At 46.4% G+C, this 17,675-nt stretch overlaps 1 protein-coding gene across 1 annotated transcript in view; it reads left to right on the top strand.

Moving 5' to 3' along the window:
- The window catches only part of LOC135374011 (uncharacterized), a 135,803-nt gene that overhangs the window by 85,064 nt on the left and 33,064 nt on the right, over positions 1–17,675 (top strand). Inside the window, exons 12-16 of the mRNA XM_064607032.1 lie at positions 155–248; positions 1,811–1,935; positions 6,986–7,106; positions 10,648–10,781; positions 14,672–14,765. Coding sequence (XP_064463102.1) covers positions 155–248; positions 1,811–1,935; positions 6,986–7,106; positions 10,648–10,781; positions 14,672–14,765 — 568 coding nt within the window. The remainder of the gene's footprint in view (positions 1–154; positions 249–1,810; positions 1,936–6,985; positions 7,107–10,647; positions 10,782–14,671; positions 14,766–17,675) is intronic.

Here is a 17,675-nt window from a genome sequence, read left to right as displayed (position 1 = left end):
GCCACACAGTTAGTAAGTAGATAAATAAACTAATTCGGCTACTTTAAAAGACTGCGCATTGGTAGTCTTCTGTTGTTATACCATTCCGCATCGATTGTGCAGTTTCCTGGCGGCGAAAACATCGAAGAAAGAAAACCATATATTTCGCTTTCAGGTACCGTTTGCCCTCAAGGATTACTAGACAGTGCAAAGAGTACCTGCTACAGCAATTACCAACAGGATAAAACTGCCTCCCAACTGCATTGTTGGTAAGCGATTTTTCATGTGCGTTCCGAACGGCCACAACATGTTGTGATAATCAATGTGGATCAAGGCTGTCAAGGTGACTGCTTCTCCACTCTCTACTAGAGGAAATCCGCCTCAGCTATTTCCCATGAGTTGCACTAGATGCCTCCCTCCTCGTGTTTGAATGGATGGGTGACTGAGAAAAGTGTGAGATAATAAAATCAGGGCTGTCACTCGGGCTGTGGCGACCCACGCTTGCCGCACGACAGTGGCGGATCCAGGTGGGGAGGTGCGCTAACAGGGGTGTCTATTGTTGTACTATGGCGAGTGCGGAAGTGAGCTGCGTTATCAGTGCAGCGTTTGCTGGTGTTTTAATTCGTGTACCCGAGATATGCCAAAGGAAATTGATGAAGATCGCTGACGTTGTTTCGTTGGTACACACCTGGAAACTGGTTTGTGAACCCGAACAGGTATAATCCATAGCACTCTGGACTGCTTCAGTGAATGAAAATTCGGGTAAGAGTACAGCTGACGACGATTCTCCTATGAATGTCTCCTTTGCTCCCTTTACCTTATTCGTTTTTTCGTCGCCGGTACTTGTGGAAATACAAATACACAAACGGAAACTCAGTAGAAGAGGGTGAGGTGGTAGTCTGCGCAACGTACAGTATTCTTGGAGAAATGAATGCTGAGGACATCTGAACCTCCGGTGTCGCTCTGGCAAGGGGACGAACTAGCTGACTAGCGAGTGTGCTAACGTACTCGGTGATTGCATGCCAATTTGCAGGAAGGTCAGAATGAAGGATTCTGCAGGCTGAGTTCATAGACTGTAGTCTGCTCGTCCTCCTCCTTTCTCTTCTGCTTGCTTCTCCTCCATATTGGCAGCATACAGATTAGTGGGAACTTTACATAAGCGGGTCCAGGCGTCGAGTTAAATTCGCTCATCTAAACGATGTTGAGTCGAGTTGAACCCGCGCAGAGTCGAGTAGCGTGAACTCGACAGCCGGTGTGGGTTCAGTCGTTGGACGATACCAGCGAAGTGCACGTAAACGCGCTCGGGCCGAATTGTGATCGAGCGAACTGTGCGACCTAGTCCATCCTGTCGCTGCTACCGAGACAGCCATCGGTCAGCACAAGTGGGTCCAGAAAGAGGAACTGGAAAATGCATTCGCTGCGATGGTCTCCCATTTGAGCGACTACATGTAAGCAGTGTCGGGTCCATTTCAACTCGGTTCGGCAGTCAACTGGAGCCGCTCTGTAGAGTTTATGTAAACACGGCTACTGATGTAGGTCCGCTGTATGAACAGGGCAGCGGTGGGGAGGGGGGAGGGGTGTATTATTCTGTCAGAAAAAGTCGGCCAGTAAGGGCGACACGTTATTTCTCACGCAAATTGACTGTTTCTGAATTATCTGGATTTACGTTTGACGCAGCTTGCCGATTCGAGTTCCCGGAAAAACTCTTCCATCTCTCCTGCGCAGTTCACATTGCTGCTTATTCTGCGTGACTCAATCAAGGGATGTTACGGGATGGCGTCAGAATGTCCCAGTAATTTCGGAGATTACTTATAGGTCTTATCTCCTCTAGCGTTATGGAATACAGCAAGACTTGTGTTCCGGAACTACTCGCAAGACGAGGATGCGATGAGGCGGTTCTTCTTCAACGGTTCTTCAAGGACATCAACGCTGACTGTGGGACATCGAAGCCAGTCTGTGAGTATCAAATAACAAAAAGAATGCCAGGGGCATAAAACATGTTACATGGCTTGTGTCAACTGTCGTGTTTCTAAATTCAGTCGCCGTATTTCACAAGCACTGCTGCCCCTGCTGCCATTACCGTCCCAATATTAATCGGAAAAAATTAACCAACTTTTAATTCCTTTATTCTGTAATATTTATCTCAATAAAGCTGGTTGTGTGACCAGCCTAAGGGCATACATACCACCATTTTCAACAACGTGACACTCAAGGCTGGCAACAACGACAGGTACTTTGCGCCGAATTCAGAGCAGCATCGTCTTCACTCTTTACGTAATATTCAACAATTTATGAAATAGTTATCTCAGTTAGTACTTAACTCGGGAATTAACCTCTCGTAACACCCAGAATGTGGGACTATTATTCCACTCAAAAGCCCTCAGTAAACACGTGAGAACATGAGAAGAAAAAAAGACAGCGTTCCGGATACCTAGACGATGTATCCAAGTGTACCACTCTGACCATGACAAAAAACACCCTGACCATATTCCGTAAATCAGACTGCATGGACATTCCAGATCTTACCTCTACCAAATAGAAGCACCGCAAATATTTTTTTTTTCGCTATTGTCGCGCTGCAACGCTGGCCGACCAGGCGTATCCCTTGATGGTGGGTTATTTAAATTGCTGCAATGACCCAATATACATAATAAAATATACAAGTCGCATCTAAGATAACTGACATCGTTTGCGACACAACATTGCACGACTAATTCCCTGAAATTTCTCAGTTTATTTGTGTAGTTTAGTTTTATGTTTTAGTATATGTTTTATATATTTTTAGTTTTTGTTGTTGTAGTGTATCTTTAGTATATGTTTTAGTTTAGTTTATGTGTATATTATTTGTATTTATTTAAACCCGCGGTTAAACACCTAGACAGGACAGCCCGCATTCGGATTCGAACCGCCACCTCCCTGTTCCGGCATGGAATGCCAACATAGTACCCGCAATGCCACGGGAGCTGGCCTGCTTATCTGGGCCGGAATGCGGCCTATTAGGTCAACAGATCAGCATTTAGTTAAATCAGCTTATTCGTTCTAAATTAACACGTGACCTTCTGACGTGCACACCCGTCGCAGGTTTTGAGCACGAGAGTGGCGTGGTTTCAGTTCTCATTTTACACCGCAGAATTGGGCAATTGATATTTATAAATAATATTATATTATAAGCAATTTATGTTATAAATTGTGTTATCGTTTCCGGATGTTTAAAAATAGAGGATACATTCATGTGATGACTGTGATTAATTGCGCTGTCTTGCATTACTCCACAAAGGACTAATTCAGTTCAGTTCCCTTTATTTCCCTCTTTTGCAAGTGCATAGATATTATTAGATGTGAGAAAAGTGTGTTAAGCAGCTTCTGTGCCCCGCCGCTGTCCACTCTAAACACTATGGCGGATAAATAAGCGCCGTTATTTTCCAAATTGATAACGCTTACTTCGTGACCGGATATATCCGCCACAGGGTTTAACCGCCACGGCTTATATGCGCCTCCACGCCTCCTTTACGTCCCCAGTGCTATGCGCTCAGCCCTATATTGGCTTCAGTCAGCATACGCTATTTCAAATAAACGCTATGCCTCCATTCACCACACTTCACTCACCTGTGCTGTGTGGAAAGCAAATTCAGTAAATCTTTATTGACTCAACGTACACAAAGATCATGTACAGCACCAATACTTTTGGCACCTATAAGGCCTGTTGGTGCATTTCCGACCAGACAAGTTGTTTTCTTAATCTACTGCATTTTCACAACATGCGCGTGCGGATCTTGCAGGTGATCTTGGTGAAAACATGTGCAATGCAGAATAACAGTGTTCCATTTGATATGCTTGAATCGAAATGCATTGCCCAGATGACAAATTAGATACAACAGACACACATTAATCTGAACAATCTACCTAAACATGCTGTTCCCTTGCCGATTCGACAAAGTATTTTTACAGCACGTAACAGTACTCTACCAGGAGCACAAATTACTGATGAACCGGTAGGACACTGTAGTGGATGAGTCACTTGAACATACAAGGACTTGTTCAATTGAATTTGAGGGACAAGGATTGCCATGATAAAACCAATCTGGGTATGATGCCCGTCCATTCTCACTCTCGTGGGCTGCAGTGTACATAATATCGCACAGTACCTCATAAACAACAGAATTAAATAAGAGCACATTTATCAACGCTACCATACAGTTCGGATTGCAAGATATTAAGGACACATCCGTTAAATCGCCAAAATATCTTGCAGTAAAATGAAAGCTCGCAGGTGATTTCCACATTATTCGAGATCCCAATAAGAGGCATAAGTATTTCGCATTAGAGTCTCTCTGCACCTATTCTAGGATTTCTGCAGTTACTCGAATAATTGGTGACACTCTTTCATTCACATGTACACAATCTTCTACATACAAGCGCCGTCATTTTTATCGTGTTAATATGCCTCTGTTTGTAATTTGTTATTGAGACTTGAATTATGTCGCATAGATACGATCTGACAAGGTCTGTGTTTGAAGTGGTCAAAAATCAACGCCTGCTGCTACAAATGGTTCGAAATTTCCTTCGAATTTCGTTCCCCGAAATATTCAGATGAGTGTTCCCCCAGGCCGATTTCACGTCAGGTCATGCAGGCAGGTCCCATTGACCTCCATGTTTTTTTTTTAATATTTAGAAGTTCATCATACATGGTGATAAACAGTAATCGAACGGTTTCTACCGAATACTTTTATGCAAAAAAAAAAAAATCGAGAAAATCGACCTTGAATTCGAGTGTTTCACTTTGTGCCGTTTTTGGAAGCGATATCTCCACAGTTTTAGAAGATATTCTTGCGAAATTTTTAGTATGCATCCTTTAGTATGCATCCAGGCCAGCAGGACAATCGCAAATTTTGGTGCGCAGGTCGAACGCTCTGTGATAGAGAAAGTGGCGAATATGCTCTCTTGTGGAATTTTGTTCCAAATTCGACACGTGATTTCGCTGGTTGTAGGTGTCCCCACTGCTACATTTGGTATCATTTATTTCAATATTTTAATGCTCTTTCATTTTATCATTCATATTATATTTTATCTACCATTATATTTTGTCTCCTATACGTAACCGCTGAAACAGGCAAACGTTTAGACATAATTCAAGAAAAAACACTGAATTTTACGCGCCCGTTTCCCGAAAAGACCCCTTTGTATTTCAATCATGTTTTGCCAATAGGGCTGTTGCAGTGAAGTTTGCACAGCGCCATTTCGGGCCCAAACGGCCGCGGATCCCAACAGTAAGGAGTTCCATCAGCGGGTTTTGCATGGTGTGTCAAACGGTATGGTGCCAAGGAAGCTACAAAACCTGTAGGAAATCAACAGAAAAAGCGGTGCTTCTTGAAAAGCGCGAACAACTCGAAACTGTGTACTTGAAAGTGCCGCGTCGTCTGCTAAACTGGGGAGTGTTGCATGATTTGGGGCCCTGATGTTGCTGCTCACCCGCGCCACCTGGCCCAGAGCAACAGGCCTATACATTGCCAGGCCTTAGACCTTTTGTCTACCACAGAAAAAAAAGAAAAAAAAAAACTGCTTCAAAACCTGCACACGAGCGATAAGCGTGTTAAACGCTAACTAAACGCGAGTGCAACATAACGTAACAACACAATCACTGAAAGGTGATTTACCGGTGTAGATGTACACAGCTTCGTTTCCTTCGTGTCGCTACAATGCAGCACTGAGACGGGACGAAGGGCTGTTAAAACAAGGAGACAAACGTATCTGCAAACTCTCAACTGACAGGAATTTATTTGCGCAGACAAATTTAAACAATCAAGCGCACTAGCTACACAAAATTCTATGCCCCTAGTGTTGCCCCTTCTATGCCCCTAGTATGCCCTAGTATGCCTAGTGTTGCCTGCGACTTAGGCACCATATATTCTATTCCTCTAGATTGTGGTGCGTGTTATATTGGTCAGTCGGGGCGGTGCTTGAACGTCCGACTTATGGAACATGCATCGACTATACGCCGCACCCCATCAGGCCACCTTGGCCTGCACTGTAGGGACTGCGAGTGCATACCATGTTTCGATATAACATCTGTTTTGTGCAAGAACTCTGATAAGACTGTACGCGAGATAATTGAAGCCTTCTGTATTCACAGAAAAGGGACACATTGTATGAGTGCCCCGTCCCTTGCGCTGACTGACCTAGAAAAAGAGTTTCTAAACGTGGAGTGTGGGGATGACCTTGCGGGCCCACTGGACCACACTAGGGGCATAGAATTTTGTGTAGCTAGTGCGCCACCTATTTTCCTTCTTTATTGTTTAAATTTGTCTGCGCAAATAAATTCCTGTCAGTTGAGAGTTTGCAGATACGTTTGTCTCCTTGTTTTAACAACCCTTCGTCCCGTCTCAGCGCTGCATTCTAGCGACATGAACTATCACCAACTCCCCCTCTTCCTCCCTTTGTTCGTTTCCTTCCTCTCAGGTGACCACGAGAGCTGTTTGTGCTGGTAGCATGGTTAAGATTCCGTAAACATGCTCGAAGGGTATACTTACCGGCACTTCCATGACCGCCCGGCGAATGCCAATTGTGCACGGATGCCCCGACTGGCACGTTCGGTGAGAGTTGCACGATGTCAACGATACGTTCATCCTGCCTTTCACAACGCAAGCGATGTCTCAATGTATACCCAGCCGTGGGGAGACTGCCCAAAAACTAGCGCCGTCTGCCTAACTCTAAACCCCAGCAGGACGCCGACTGGTACACGCAACGTGATGCAACGTCATCTAATTGCGTTATTTTTCTCGTTGTTAACGTTTCGGTGGCGCTGTGGATAAGGCTCCAGGCAATTAACGAGGACAGCAAAATATGAGCGGTTTGATTCGCCACCGGTTTTTACCACTGATATATCTATGTGGAACAGGTCAAGCTGGGAACAGGGGATATTCAGGGGATATTCCCTAGGCAAGTTATCAAAGGCGGACTCATGCTTTGTATTATGAGTACCCAAATATATCATACTCTTCGTTTTCAGGCTTGGAGTGCAATCAAAAAGCAACATCAGATGCGGAAGATGTGTGCTTGAGGAAATACGAACAGGAACACGGCATCATTTCTAGAGGCCTGATGTCCGGCAACGGCAAGCGACTGTGCTGGTAAGCTCTTCGTCGTGTGCGTCCGGCGGTTTTACAGCCGCATTATGAGAAATAAGAAAATGCGTGAACAATTTTAAATTTTGCTGAATGATTAGCTTATATGGGCCAAATGTAGGAGCGGAACTCAGCAGAATGCTTGACACCCCACCGCCCACCGTGACGTTTCTCCTGCGCACCCCGTGCAGGGCAAATACTTTGTTGTTTTAGGTTCAGACACCTGTCGATAATGATACTTTAAGCTGCCTACGGTTCCTCATAAGCCACTGGCCGTACTCCAAGGAATTACGATGTACTGCTAGAGAGGACAACGCGCTGTGGGGTTTGGTTTGGAGAAACATTAACGCGAATACTTCGCGTCATTTCACCATGCACCCTAGCTGTCGGGTCCAGCTGAGGCATTACGGTTGCGTCTGCGGAGAGGAAAGAATCCGCTAGTCTCCGCATGCCTTGTGGATGGATGGATGAATAGTCACTGTTCTCGATCGCAGCGCCATGGATACCGCTGGAGTTAGGCAAGCGCCATGGGATGCGGCTTTTTGAGGCGGCCGGGCATTATGCGCGGAATCTGTTATGGCATGCGTTCCCTTTGTATTTGATTTTCATTGTTTCTACGAATGCAACTTCTAAAGTTGCTCAGTTACAGGTCGTTGGACAATACAATCCTGGGTGCAATGTCTCCTGGCGTCTTCCAAAGCGATTCCAGACTTAAAAAAGCTTCCAAAACCGGCAGGTCGCACGGTTGCATGTGCAACAATTCAACTCTGCGACCACATGAGGCACATACCGGGTATAGACGGAAGTGTGTGCATTAACTTGCAATATGCAGCACACGAAGCATACAAACCGGTTGTCTGCCTAGCGTCCTATCGTCCTTCAACACCATGTCTACGTTTCATCCAAACCATGTAGCTCGCATCACCACTCTTGCAGCATCCATTTTATTTCCATCACAGGAATGGCACACGCTCATACATTCATCCTATATGTATTTATTTATTTTAAATATAACCAACTACTTGAATGGGATATACAACAAACAACTGCGCGTTTACAGGGCATGCCAGTATAAAGTATGCACAAAACACGTTACATACCGTTGCACACAGCGCCGTTCATAGCGATTTTAACGCACATCTGGCTGTGTTCTCTCAAGCCTCATATTCGCGTGCGAGCAGAAGCTAAAAGTATCGGTAACAACGTAGAAAAAACGAAAATGTCTGACACATCGACTACATATACCTTAAAAACTGAAAAAACAAAAAAAAAACTGAAAATGAAATCCCCAAAAGCGCCAATTGCTTGACATTCATCACGCACATTCTCACGCTTCGACGTTTGGTAACAGACTGATGAATACGTCGGCGACTTGAAGAAACGCTTCCTCTTAAAGGGACTGTCTCGTACAGCCGGGGCGATTCCGAAACTTAGCCAAAACTAGCTTCACGAGTACTGTACACATAACCGTCATAGTTTCATTCGGAATAACCAAGTCGCTTTCGAGGAATTTGTCGAAACGTGCCGTAATAGCAGACGACGAAAGCCGCGCTTCTCTAATGCATACGCCACGTATAATAATAATAATAATAATAATAGTATTTATTTCCACAAACGTGGCGGAGCCAGAGACAAAAAGCTCCTGTCAGAGCTTGGCAAAGGCCTCTGTTGTATGACGTCGGCGTGCGGGTACGTCGTCGTTGTCATGGTAATTGTAACTTACAGAAGCATCTTGGGTTGAGTCATCCCCTTTGCTCTCGAAATACGGACACTCAGGCATATACCTCCGCGAGCGGAGAATGTAGTCCGAGCATTGACTGTGGGGTCTCCGATAATGTGGTGCATAATCGGATACGTGGAAGCTAAGTCACGTGTTTTCTTTCCGCGAGTATTTAATGCGGTTTTTAAATAAACACGCATTTCTTCTCCATGTACGTCGTCAGCGACACTTCATTTCGAAGCACGATCAGTGTACAACGGGGAGTGTAATGGAAGCGCGCGTAATATATTTTTGGTCGGAGCTGTCGTTGGTCGGAGCTGTAATGCGACCGCGCGCGCCAATGGCCGGCGACTTCAGATTTGTGATTGTGGATGAGGTTGTCCTGCTACTTTGAACTTGTCTCTGAGGGTTAACATAGTTGTTCTAAACCACCATGCTTGCCACTTGCGTTTTTCACCTGAGAACTGAAAGAAAATGTACGAGAGTTGCCGCGGTGCCCAGTAACTTCTGAAAGTCGTCTGCTCACGCCGATGCACTAGCGCGCGCAAAAGCAGACGATTTATGTATCCTATCACGGACTTACCCGCAGGGCGACGTGGTCGCTCTTATTTTTTTCCAACACAGATCGCGGCATGCTCTGCAATCTTTATCAATTGAATTCGGTTATTGAATAACTGCGGCGTGTTTTGTCGGGTAAATTAGCAGTACTCCATTTTCAACAAAGGACAATCGAATGGTACAGTTTATGAAAGGGGCAGGGGGTACGAGACCGTCCCTTTAAGCCCTGTCGAATATTGCACGGAATGCAAAAACAATAGTTTCAAGTGAGAGCAGTAATACGAAGTTACCACGGCACATGTACCTTTGAAGAAATATTCCAAAAAATTCAACAATTTTCAAGGCGGACGAATCACTATGTGGTGCGGCGTTGAAAACGTGTTACAACGCGCCCTCCTTGGCCTAGGCCCCAGCGGTCAGCCTCCGCGACATTGGGCAACTGCTATTTGATTTGTTAGGAATAAATTTTAATTACACATTTCCATTAAATTTTCATTTCCTTAAGTGACATAATTTTTCGATACAATGCGTATTCTGGAATTTCATTTGTCCGAATAAGACCAGTTCCTCGAATTAGTTCATTTTCTGCGCGGACGTGCATCTTTCTTCCTAATCATATCATTACTTAATTTTAGAATGAACATGTACCGTCGGTCACTATTACGCCCATTCCTCCAACAACTGGCGTCTCACTTATTGTATTACCAACGTGTCAAGCAGCATGGTTACATCTGCGCATGTGGCAGCATCTAGTTAAATCAACTGGAAAGCAGTTTCTCATTGATACCCATTAGAACAATTCTTCCAACTGACTTCCCATTCCTTGTATTTGCGGAGCCTGTGATACATAAAATGTTGGATCTCATTAAATCAATTGCAAATCAGCCTTTCTCATTGGCACCCATTAAATCAATTCATCCATTCGGTTCCTTATTCCGTGGATGCGGTCTTCGCCACACATCGCGGCGCAACCCGGTTTCGCGAAGGCAGCTTCACTGCAAACGTCCAATTCAGTCAATGGTAAATGGTCGTCCTGGACACGTTGGACGAATTGGCAGTCCTATTTCTTATTGAATCTAATTAAAATTGCTGGAAGAATTCAATGTGGTCACGTCTTGTATTCCCTGCAGGGTTGTGCTTCAATGTCACGTGTTGTCTGTCTTACAATCCGGAGCTGGTTTGTAATTAGTGCGAATAGTAATAGTAGAATTTATTAGCCACGAGAAGGTCCGGGTCACGTAACACATATTCGTATGCTATCTTTTGCAGCATGTTGGACTACAAGAAGAATTGTGTTCCAGACCAATTAAAACCAAAAGGTTGTGGTGAACAACTTCTTCAAAATTATGTTGCAAAGATGCAGAGTGAAATGAGATACCAATGTGCAGCATCGAACTCGATGTGTGAGTATAACCACAGGAAGGGCGCTGGCGCATAATGCATCCTACATGTGTTCGGAGAACAGTAGCTCTGATTACGTCGGTGGCAAAGGTCACAACATCTCAGGAGGAGTGTGTTCTAATTGGTTATAGCCTCTGCTGTCTTTCGTTGTCGTTTTAAGGATTGCTACACTTTTTTATGTTTTAATATTTCATTAATTAGTAATGTTGATCACAACAAAGGTGGTAGTGTGACCATCATTATCGCACAATTATTTACATATTCAACATGATGACACTGACAATCGACCAAAGTCAAAGAACCGTATCGTTAGCCCAGGGAATGAAGGCGTGGCATGAAATTTGTGAGTGAGGTTACTCCTTCGACACGACACGCTTATCGGCACGGCCTGATCATCAGCGCAGCTTGTGTTTGAAGAAGCGACACAAGAAGGCCAAACAGAAGATGACGCTTCCCTGCTGGGTCAGATCATGCTGCACAAACTGAATGCGTCAGTATAAAACCCAATAAGTACATGAGAGAAAACGCAGAAAAGCAACGGCTCCACACTTATGATAGTTGCAACCAAATGGTGTATTTTCTGGAACTTTCTGGATAGTAGTTTTTTTTTATTTCCTCTTAACAGTAGAATTGTTCGATATGTACAAGGTGCTTTTTATTCGGTACAAATTTTATTAAAAAGCGGTGAGAGCAGCAGCGATGTCATCTTCACAGGCGACTTATGCGATCAGGCGGATACTCGTAGGACAGTGTGTGCAAGTACTGGACGAAAAATGTGTTACATTAATTAATCAACGAAGTCATTGTATGTTTTCTGGGAAACATCCATTACTGAAATCCATCGTCCTTATGAAACAGCCGAGAGGCGAACGAACCTGTGGGAGCGCTGATAGCAATAGGGATAAAAGCGCGGGCGCAGAAGTGAGGCAGTGGCTGCCACGCAGCCCGGGCGGACGGAACCTGTTCTGATGCAATGCGGTCTGGAATGTCTGACAATAAACAAGGTTGGTTGGGAGTGAACCCGTTTTTGTGGCTTTTCCCATGCGCGGTTGATGCGAGCGAGCTTGGGGTTCCGGTGGTGGTGAACAGAGGTTCCCACAATTTGGCGCCCAACGTAGGGGCCTTCCCCGTTTTCTGCTAATACGAGTATGAATGCCTGTTTGTAATTTTGTGATTTAGCTCCTTTTTTGGAAGCGGGAAGGAGCTTCGGGCTCTTGCTTCCGTAGCGGTGTGCTAGTTTTGCACGGTGCACTAGAGTCACTGCTGGTCTTATTTTCTGTGGATTTTTTGTTTTCAGACTTTTCGAGACGGAAGCAGCCTTGTGCTGATGTCTCTAGGGGCTGTTGGCTCATCCTGGTTGTCGCAGCGGAGTCGCCCCGTTTATTAGTTTATTTTTTCTAAATTCCAGTGTGGTCACTGGCCTCGTTGCTCGTGTTGGCGGAATGAACGGTTTATGCCCCGTGTTCCGGAGCCCTCCCGTTCGGTCGCGCGTATGGGGACCACAGTGGGTTTAGTATTTTGCCCGCCTCCCGTCCGTTGACGCTCGAATGGAGTCCCCCGTCTGTCGGTACCCACGGACAGGTTTCCAGACCCCGCAGTGCCATTTATGTGCTCTTGGTATAAGGTGCAGCGCCCTTGTCCGCACGATCGGTCACGCTGCAGAACCCACAGGCCGCAGCCGACATAAACTTAACCCAAATACCTTTTGGGTAATCTTATCTGTAATCTATCGGGGAGTGGCTCGTTCCCTGATATACCGCCTGGAAACTCGAAACTGCTCAAAAAACAGAAAGCCTCAGAAACAGCAAATAACAACCCCCAAAAAAGAAATATTCTCTCTGAACAGCACACTCTTCTCATTAAAACAGACCCGTATCGCACACTTCATCTCTTTTTTCTGCACTATGTCGATCCTCGTCGATGTAATAATCGGCGTAATAATAAACCAACTTTGTCAAAATAGTGGAATTGTCGAGGGCTCTTCGCCAACCTTTATGACATAAATGATATTTCAGACAGGTATGGCACATTCCTCTTTTGTCTTACAAGAAACTTCATTCTGGTGTTATAACCTGTTCCAATAAGATCGTGCAGATGCAACATATTCACCTGGTGGTGTTACAATCCTTAAATCTAAGACCATTGCTGTAATACATCTACTGAAGCCACCCCTTGAGGCAGTTGCAATTAAAATTTGCCTCGATAGGGTACTGTGAAGAGTGCTAATCAATTCGTTTGTTGTGTCGACCTCACGCTGTGCAACCCATCAAGTGTATGGGGGCATTGCCACTATAAATATAAGAGTCCACTTCAGTGTAATGGTCCAGTAATAATAAGAAAAATCCAGTGCATGAACAGATCAGAATCTTCGGGGTTGCGACTACTTTCTGTGGTTTTAAAGTTCTATCAGGTAACAGATAATTTAACGACGGGCACTCTACATTGGACTGTAACCCCTTTCAAACGAAAGCTGTTCGTCTGCCATCGTCCAATGATGATATGAGTGTTAATGAGGCGAATGACTTCATTACAAAAACAATCATAAAGGCAGTTACCGAGTCCACCGTAAAGACGCTGTTGTCTTTAGGGAGGGAACAGAACCGATCTCGGAAATCTCTTCCGCAGGTATCCAACTTCACAAAACCTGCTTTCCTTTAAAAATCGTGTGCAAAAGCAAGGTGGACGCGTCACTAAGCTAACAAAGCATATTGGGAAAATTTTGTTTCGTCGATGAATTCTAATTCACCTTCAGGGTACAGGGTACAGGGTACAAATCATTGAGGGAGAACATCATACTTTTTCGATACCCTTCTTGCAACTCAATGAGACTCCTTGCGAGCAGGTCAAGGTGCTGGGTGAGCACGTGTGTAGTAGTTATGTCGGGAATTCCCGAAAAATCGCAAATTCTTCAGAGAAACAATCTATTCAGCTCACGCGATGAGAGTCTTTCTCGTAATATGCCGTTTAATATGTCAAAATACAGAAACCATGACACTGCTTCAAAGCAAGGAGCATGCAGCTTTAAGTCAGATTCAAAGAACATGCAGCACGGGTCAAGAACACAAGGAGGAGTAACATGTGCAATGGTAATTGAGACGTGTCTGCGATTACATCCCATGCCGGGCAATGTCAATCTTCAGTGCTGAAATTTACGTGGCGATTATGGAAATCAAGTATTGCAGTTTATTGTTATTAGTATTATTCACTTATGATTATTATCTGTATTTATTATTGATTATTATTGCAACGCCTCATTAACTGCACGGTTATTTATACAACATTGACTCCCTGTCTGCCTCCAAGAACATGCAATCTACGGACCAAGAAAAGCTTTCTGGTGCTGAGAGCCGAACGTGTGGCCAGTAAAATAGTCAGATGTTCAGTTGAGGTTTTGCTCGGTACCGAGTCATGTGACTATATCTGGAAATGGAAAAACTCATTGACGATGCTGCTCCTGCTGCTCACAAATATGAACCGTACATTTCCCATAGAAGCTCTTTTCACTTTTCCTTCTTTGCGCACGTCATTAGACTATGGAATTATTTACCTTCATCCATCACCTCAGTTGTAAATCATGCATCATTCAGCACTGTTCTCCGTTCTTCATTTCCATTGTAGTGCTACCAATCCGCGTCACTTTTATTCTGGTGCGTTCCCGTGTTGTTGCTTTGCTGTACTGTTGCCTGTGATTTACTTTGTCTGATTTGTCCATATAAAGCCGCAAGGATCTTGGAACCCCATCATAAAGAAAAAAAAACTAGTTATTTCTGATTAGATTACTTCCCAGGACTGCCCATTGGTATTCTTCGGTCATCGTACCATTCCACATAGATTCCGCAGTTTCCGTGCGGCGAAAACATCGATGAAACGAAATCATATCTGTCGTTTTCAGGTGCCATCTGTCCCACAGGATTACTAGGCAGTGCAAAGAGTACGTGCAACAACAACTATCAGAAGTTGCAAGACGCATCCAAACTGCATTGTTGGTAAGCTCTTTTCCATGTGCGTTTCAAACGGCCATAAAGCGAGGGCGTTTAGCAGAAAAAAGTGGGACGGGGTTATCGGCATCCTAGGATCTGGGATCCCGAGCCGTTTTTATAATCCCGTGGTATCAGGATTTCGAAATGTGGATCCCGGGATGCCGAACCGCGTAGGAATTTTTCTTTCAACTGCCCTCGGAATGTCGTACAGGATTGCATCCACTTGCACATCCATGCTATATCACAAATTCTGATACAATACGCGCTCCCCGTCATCTCCGCGGAACATTCTAGTGGAGGAGAACTCAAGAAAAATAGAAAAATGGAAATAGGAAATACTCGCATGGGGGCAAAAGTTTCGCCGCGCATTATGTTGAGCATTCAAACCATGAATATTGACTTTTCGTTGGAACGCATCTCCGTGTCGTCTGGTACGAATTATCTTGCGGATGCGCCCCATGATATTTACCGCAGGTTAGCACGGCACGAGAAGACGAACGAAGGCTTTGTATGTATTTGTCACATCTATGTTGTTCCAGCCTCAGAACATCAGTTCTCCCATGTCCATATTCATACACATGTCCATGTTGCTGTGCTGCCGGAGCGACACCGCGAGTTGAGTTGTCCTCAGCATTCACTAACCCAAGAATAGTAGTACACCTTGCGCCTTCCACAAGCACAACAGACCCCGGTATCATAGTTGTTGTGCTTGCTCCTCCTCTATCTCGACACCAAACAGATTAGTGGCAACTCTCACTAGCCAGGTTTACATGAGCTCGACCGGAGTTCTATTTGCTCGTGTAAACGCTGTTCGGTCGAGTTGACTCCGCGCCGGGTCGAGTCGCGTCAACGCGACAACAGGGGCGAGTTCACTCTCTCCACGCGACCAGCGAAGTGCATGTAAACGACGACTGGTCCAGCTCGGAACGAATGATCTGCGGGATCGGGTACATCGTGTCGCTGTGTCCGAGGCAGCAATCGCTCAAAGTAGGCCCGCGCAGACGTGTACAGAAACAGAAACGAAGAGACGCATTTGCTCTGCTGGCACGGCTCGACTCGACTGGACGCGGAGCGTCGCAACGATCGGCTTTCGCTGAAGAGAGTTCATGTAAACCGCGTCGGATGAGTTTGTAGAAGCCTGAGTAAACGAGTCCACACTAGACTCCGACAGAAGGGGAAACAGCGTTTACTGCGCGGTGCCACCTCGGCACTGCCCGAAAGGAACAGACAGCTCGAGAGAGAAAAAGCAGTTCTCGAGGACCGTGACCATCGTTAGATGGCGGTGGCGCTACAGGCTCCCCCCTCTAGAAGCACGGAGAGCGAGCACGCAAAGAGAGTCTAAAGCCGAAGGCAGGTAGGCGGTTTCGAGTCCCAGCGCACCCGGCGAGACGAGGACGAAACCGGAGTCACGGGGGGGGGGGGGGGGGGGCACCGAAGAGACGGTGGCTGAAAACGCTGAGCAAGACGGGATGTCCATGTACGCGAGCTTCACGCGATCCGTTGAAACCACCTCGGAGCGCCCGTTGATGAGGAGGGTGAAGGATTTCGGACGGCGACTTTGTACGAGGTAGGGACCGTCGTATGGGTTCTGCAGGGGCTGCCGATGGCCGTCGTGGCGTACGAAGACATGTGTCGTGGTTGCCAGGTCGAGGTGCACAAAGACGCGACGATCGGATGAGGGTCGGTAAGACGGCGCCCGCAGGGTGGCACAGAATGAGGAGAGCCGGGTGGCAAAATCTTGGGTTGTTAATCTTGTCCTGAATAAAGAACAGGCGGGTTCGCGAAACACCAGCTGCTGCCGCCCTCAGTTGCTGGTTGGACCGTTTCCCGGCCAGCTGCACGGGGGCTTGCATTTCTGAGCTCTGCCGCCGAAGTTAAAGTGGTACCAGCAAAACGTGCTGTCGTCCGAATGCACGGGTGAGGGGAAACAGCGACGGCTGGAGTAACGGCGCCGCCGGATATCTTGGCGACCGACGGGAGAGGGGGACCTGCTGCGGGTGGAAATGCCAGTCACCATTGCCGTGAGGTTCGCCACGGCGGCGTTCATGTTCTGTAACGTTGCAGTCATGGCTGCCATTGCAGCAGGTATGCCAGAGAGGTCGATCTCCAGACGCGCAGGAGGGGGCGTGTGGCCAAGGGAGGCGATGGTAGCCGATGCCGCCGGCGAATGGTCAACTATACGGTCAGCAAGCTTGGCAAGGTCGTCTAAGGAAGTGCTGCCTGCCGCAGCAAGGATGGGGCGTGCTCCCGCGGGCAGACGTTGCAGAAACAGTTCTTGCAGAAGCGATCAAGAGCTCGCATCCGTCGAAGAAGCTGGGTTGGCTTCTGCTCGCCGAGCTCTTCGTTGGTGAGAAGCTGCTGCAGGCGACGTTGGGAAGACATTGTTGTTCGGGCGATTAATTCTGTCTTGAGGGTGTCGTAGGGCTTGTCTAGGGGTGGTTGGAGAATAATATCGCGGATCTCCGCCGCGGTATCGGCAGGCAAAGCCCCAAGGACATACCCGTACTTGGTAATCTGCGACGAAATGTTTCGGGCGGAAAATTGAGCATCGGCTTGGGCGAACCATAGCTGCGGGTCGTGAGCCCAATAAGGTGGTAGACGCAGGGACAGAGTTCCTTCTACGGAAGGTAGGGGAGTGGTGGTCAAGGGGCCTGACGTGGGCGGGGCCAGGTCCGGTTGGTGCTGAATCGGAGTGTTCATACCAAGTTCAGTAGCAGTAGTAGTCAGGCCGGAGCGAAACGTTGGTATTCAAAGCAGCGAGAAAAAGCTGGGCGTTCGCCGTTCGGGTCACCAGAGATGTGGAAGCCTGAGTAAACGAGTCCACACTACACTCCGACAGAAGGGGAAACAGTGTTTACTGCGCGGTGCCACTTCGCCACTGCCCGAAAGGAACAGACAGCTCGAGAGAGAAAAAGC

This window comes from Ornithodoros turicata, chromosome 1 (assembly GCF_037126465.1).
Source record: "Ornithodoros turicata isolate Travis chromosome 1, ASM3712646v1, whole genome shotgun sequence".
In the NCBI taxonomy this organism is placed as follows: domain Eukaryota; kingdom Metazoa; phylum Arthropoda; class Arachnida; order Ixodida; family Argasidae; genus Ornithodoros; species Ornithodoros turicata.
The sequence above is the reverse complement of the archived record's forward strand: the minus strand, read 5'-3'. Positions and strand labels throughout refer to the sequence as shown.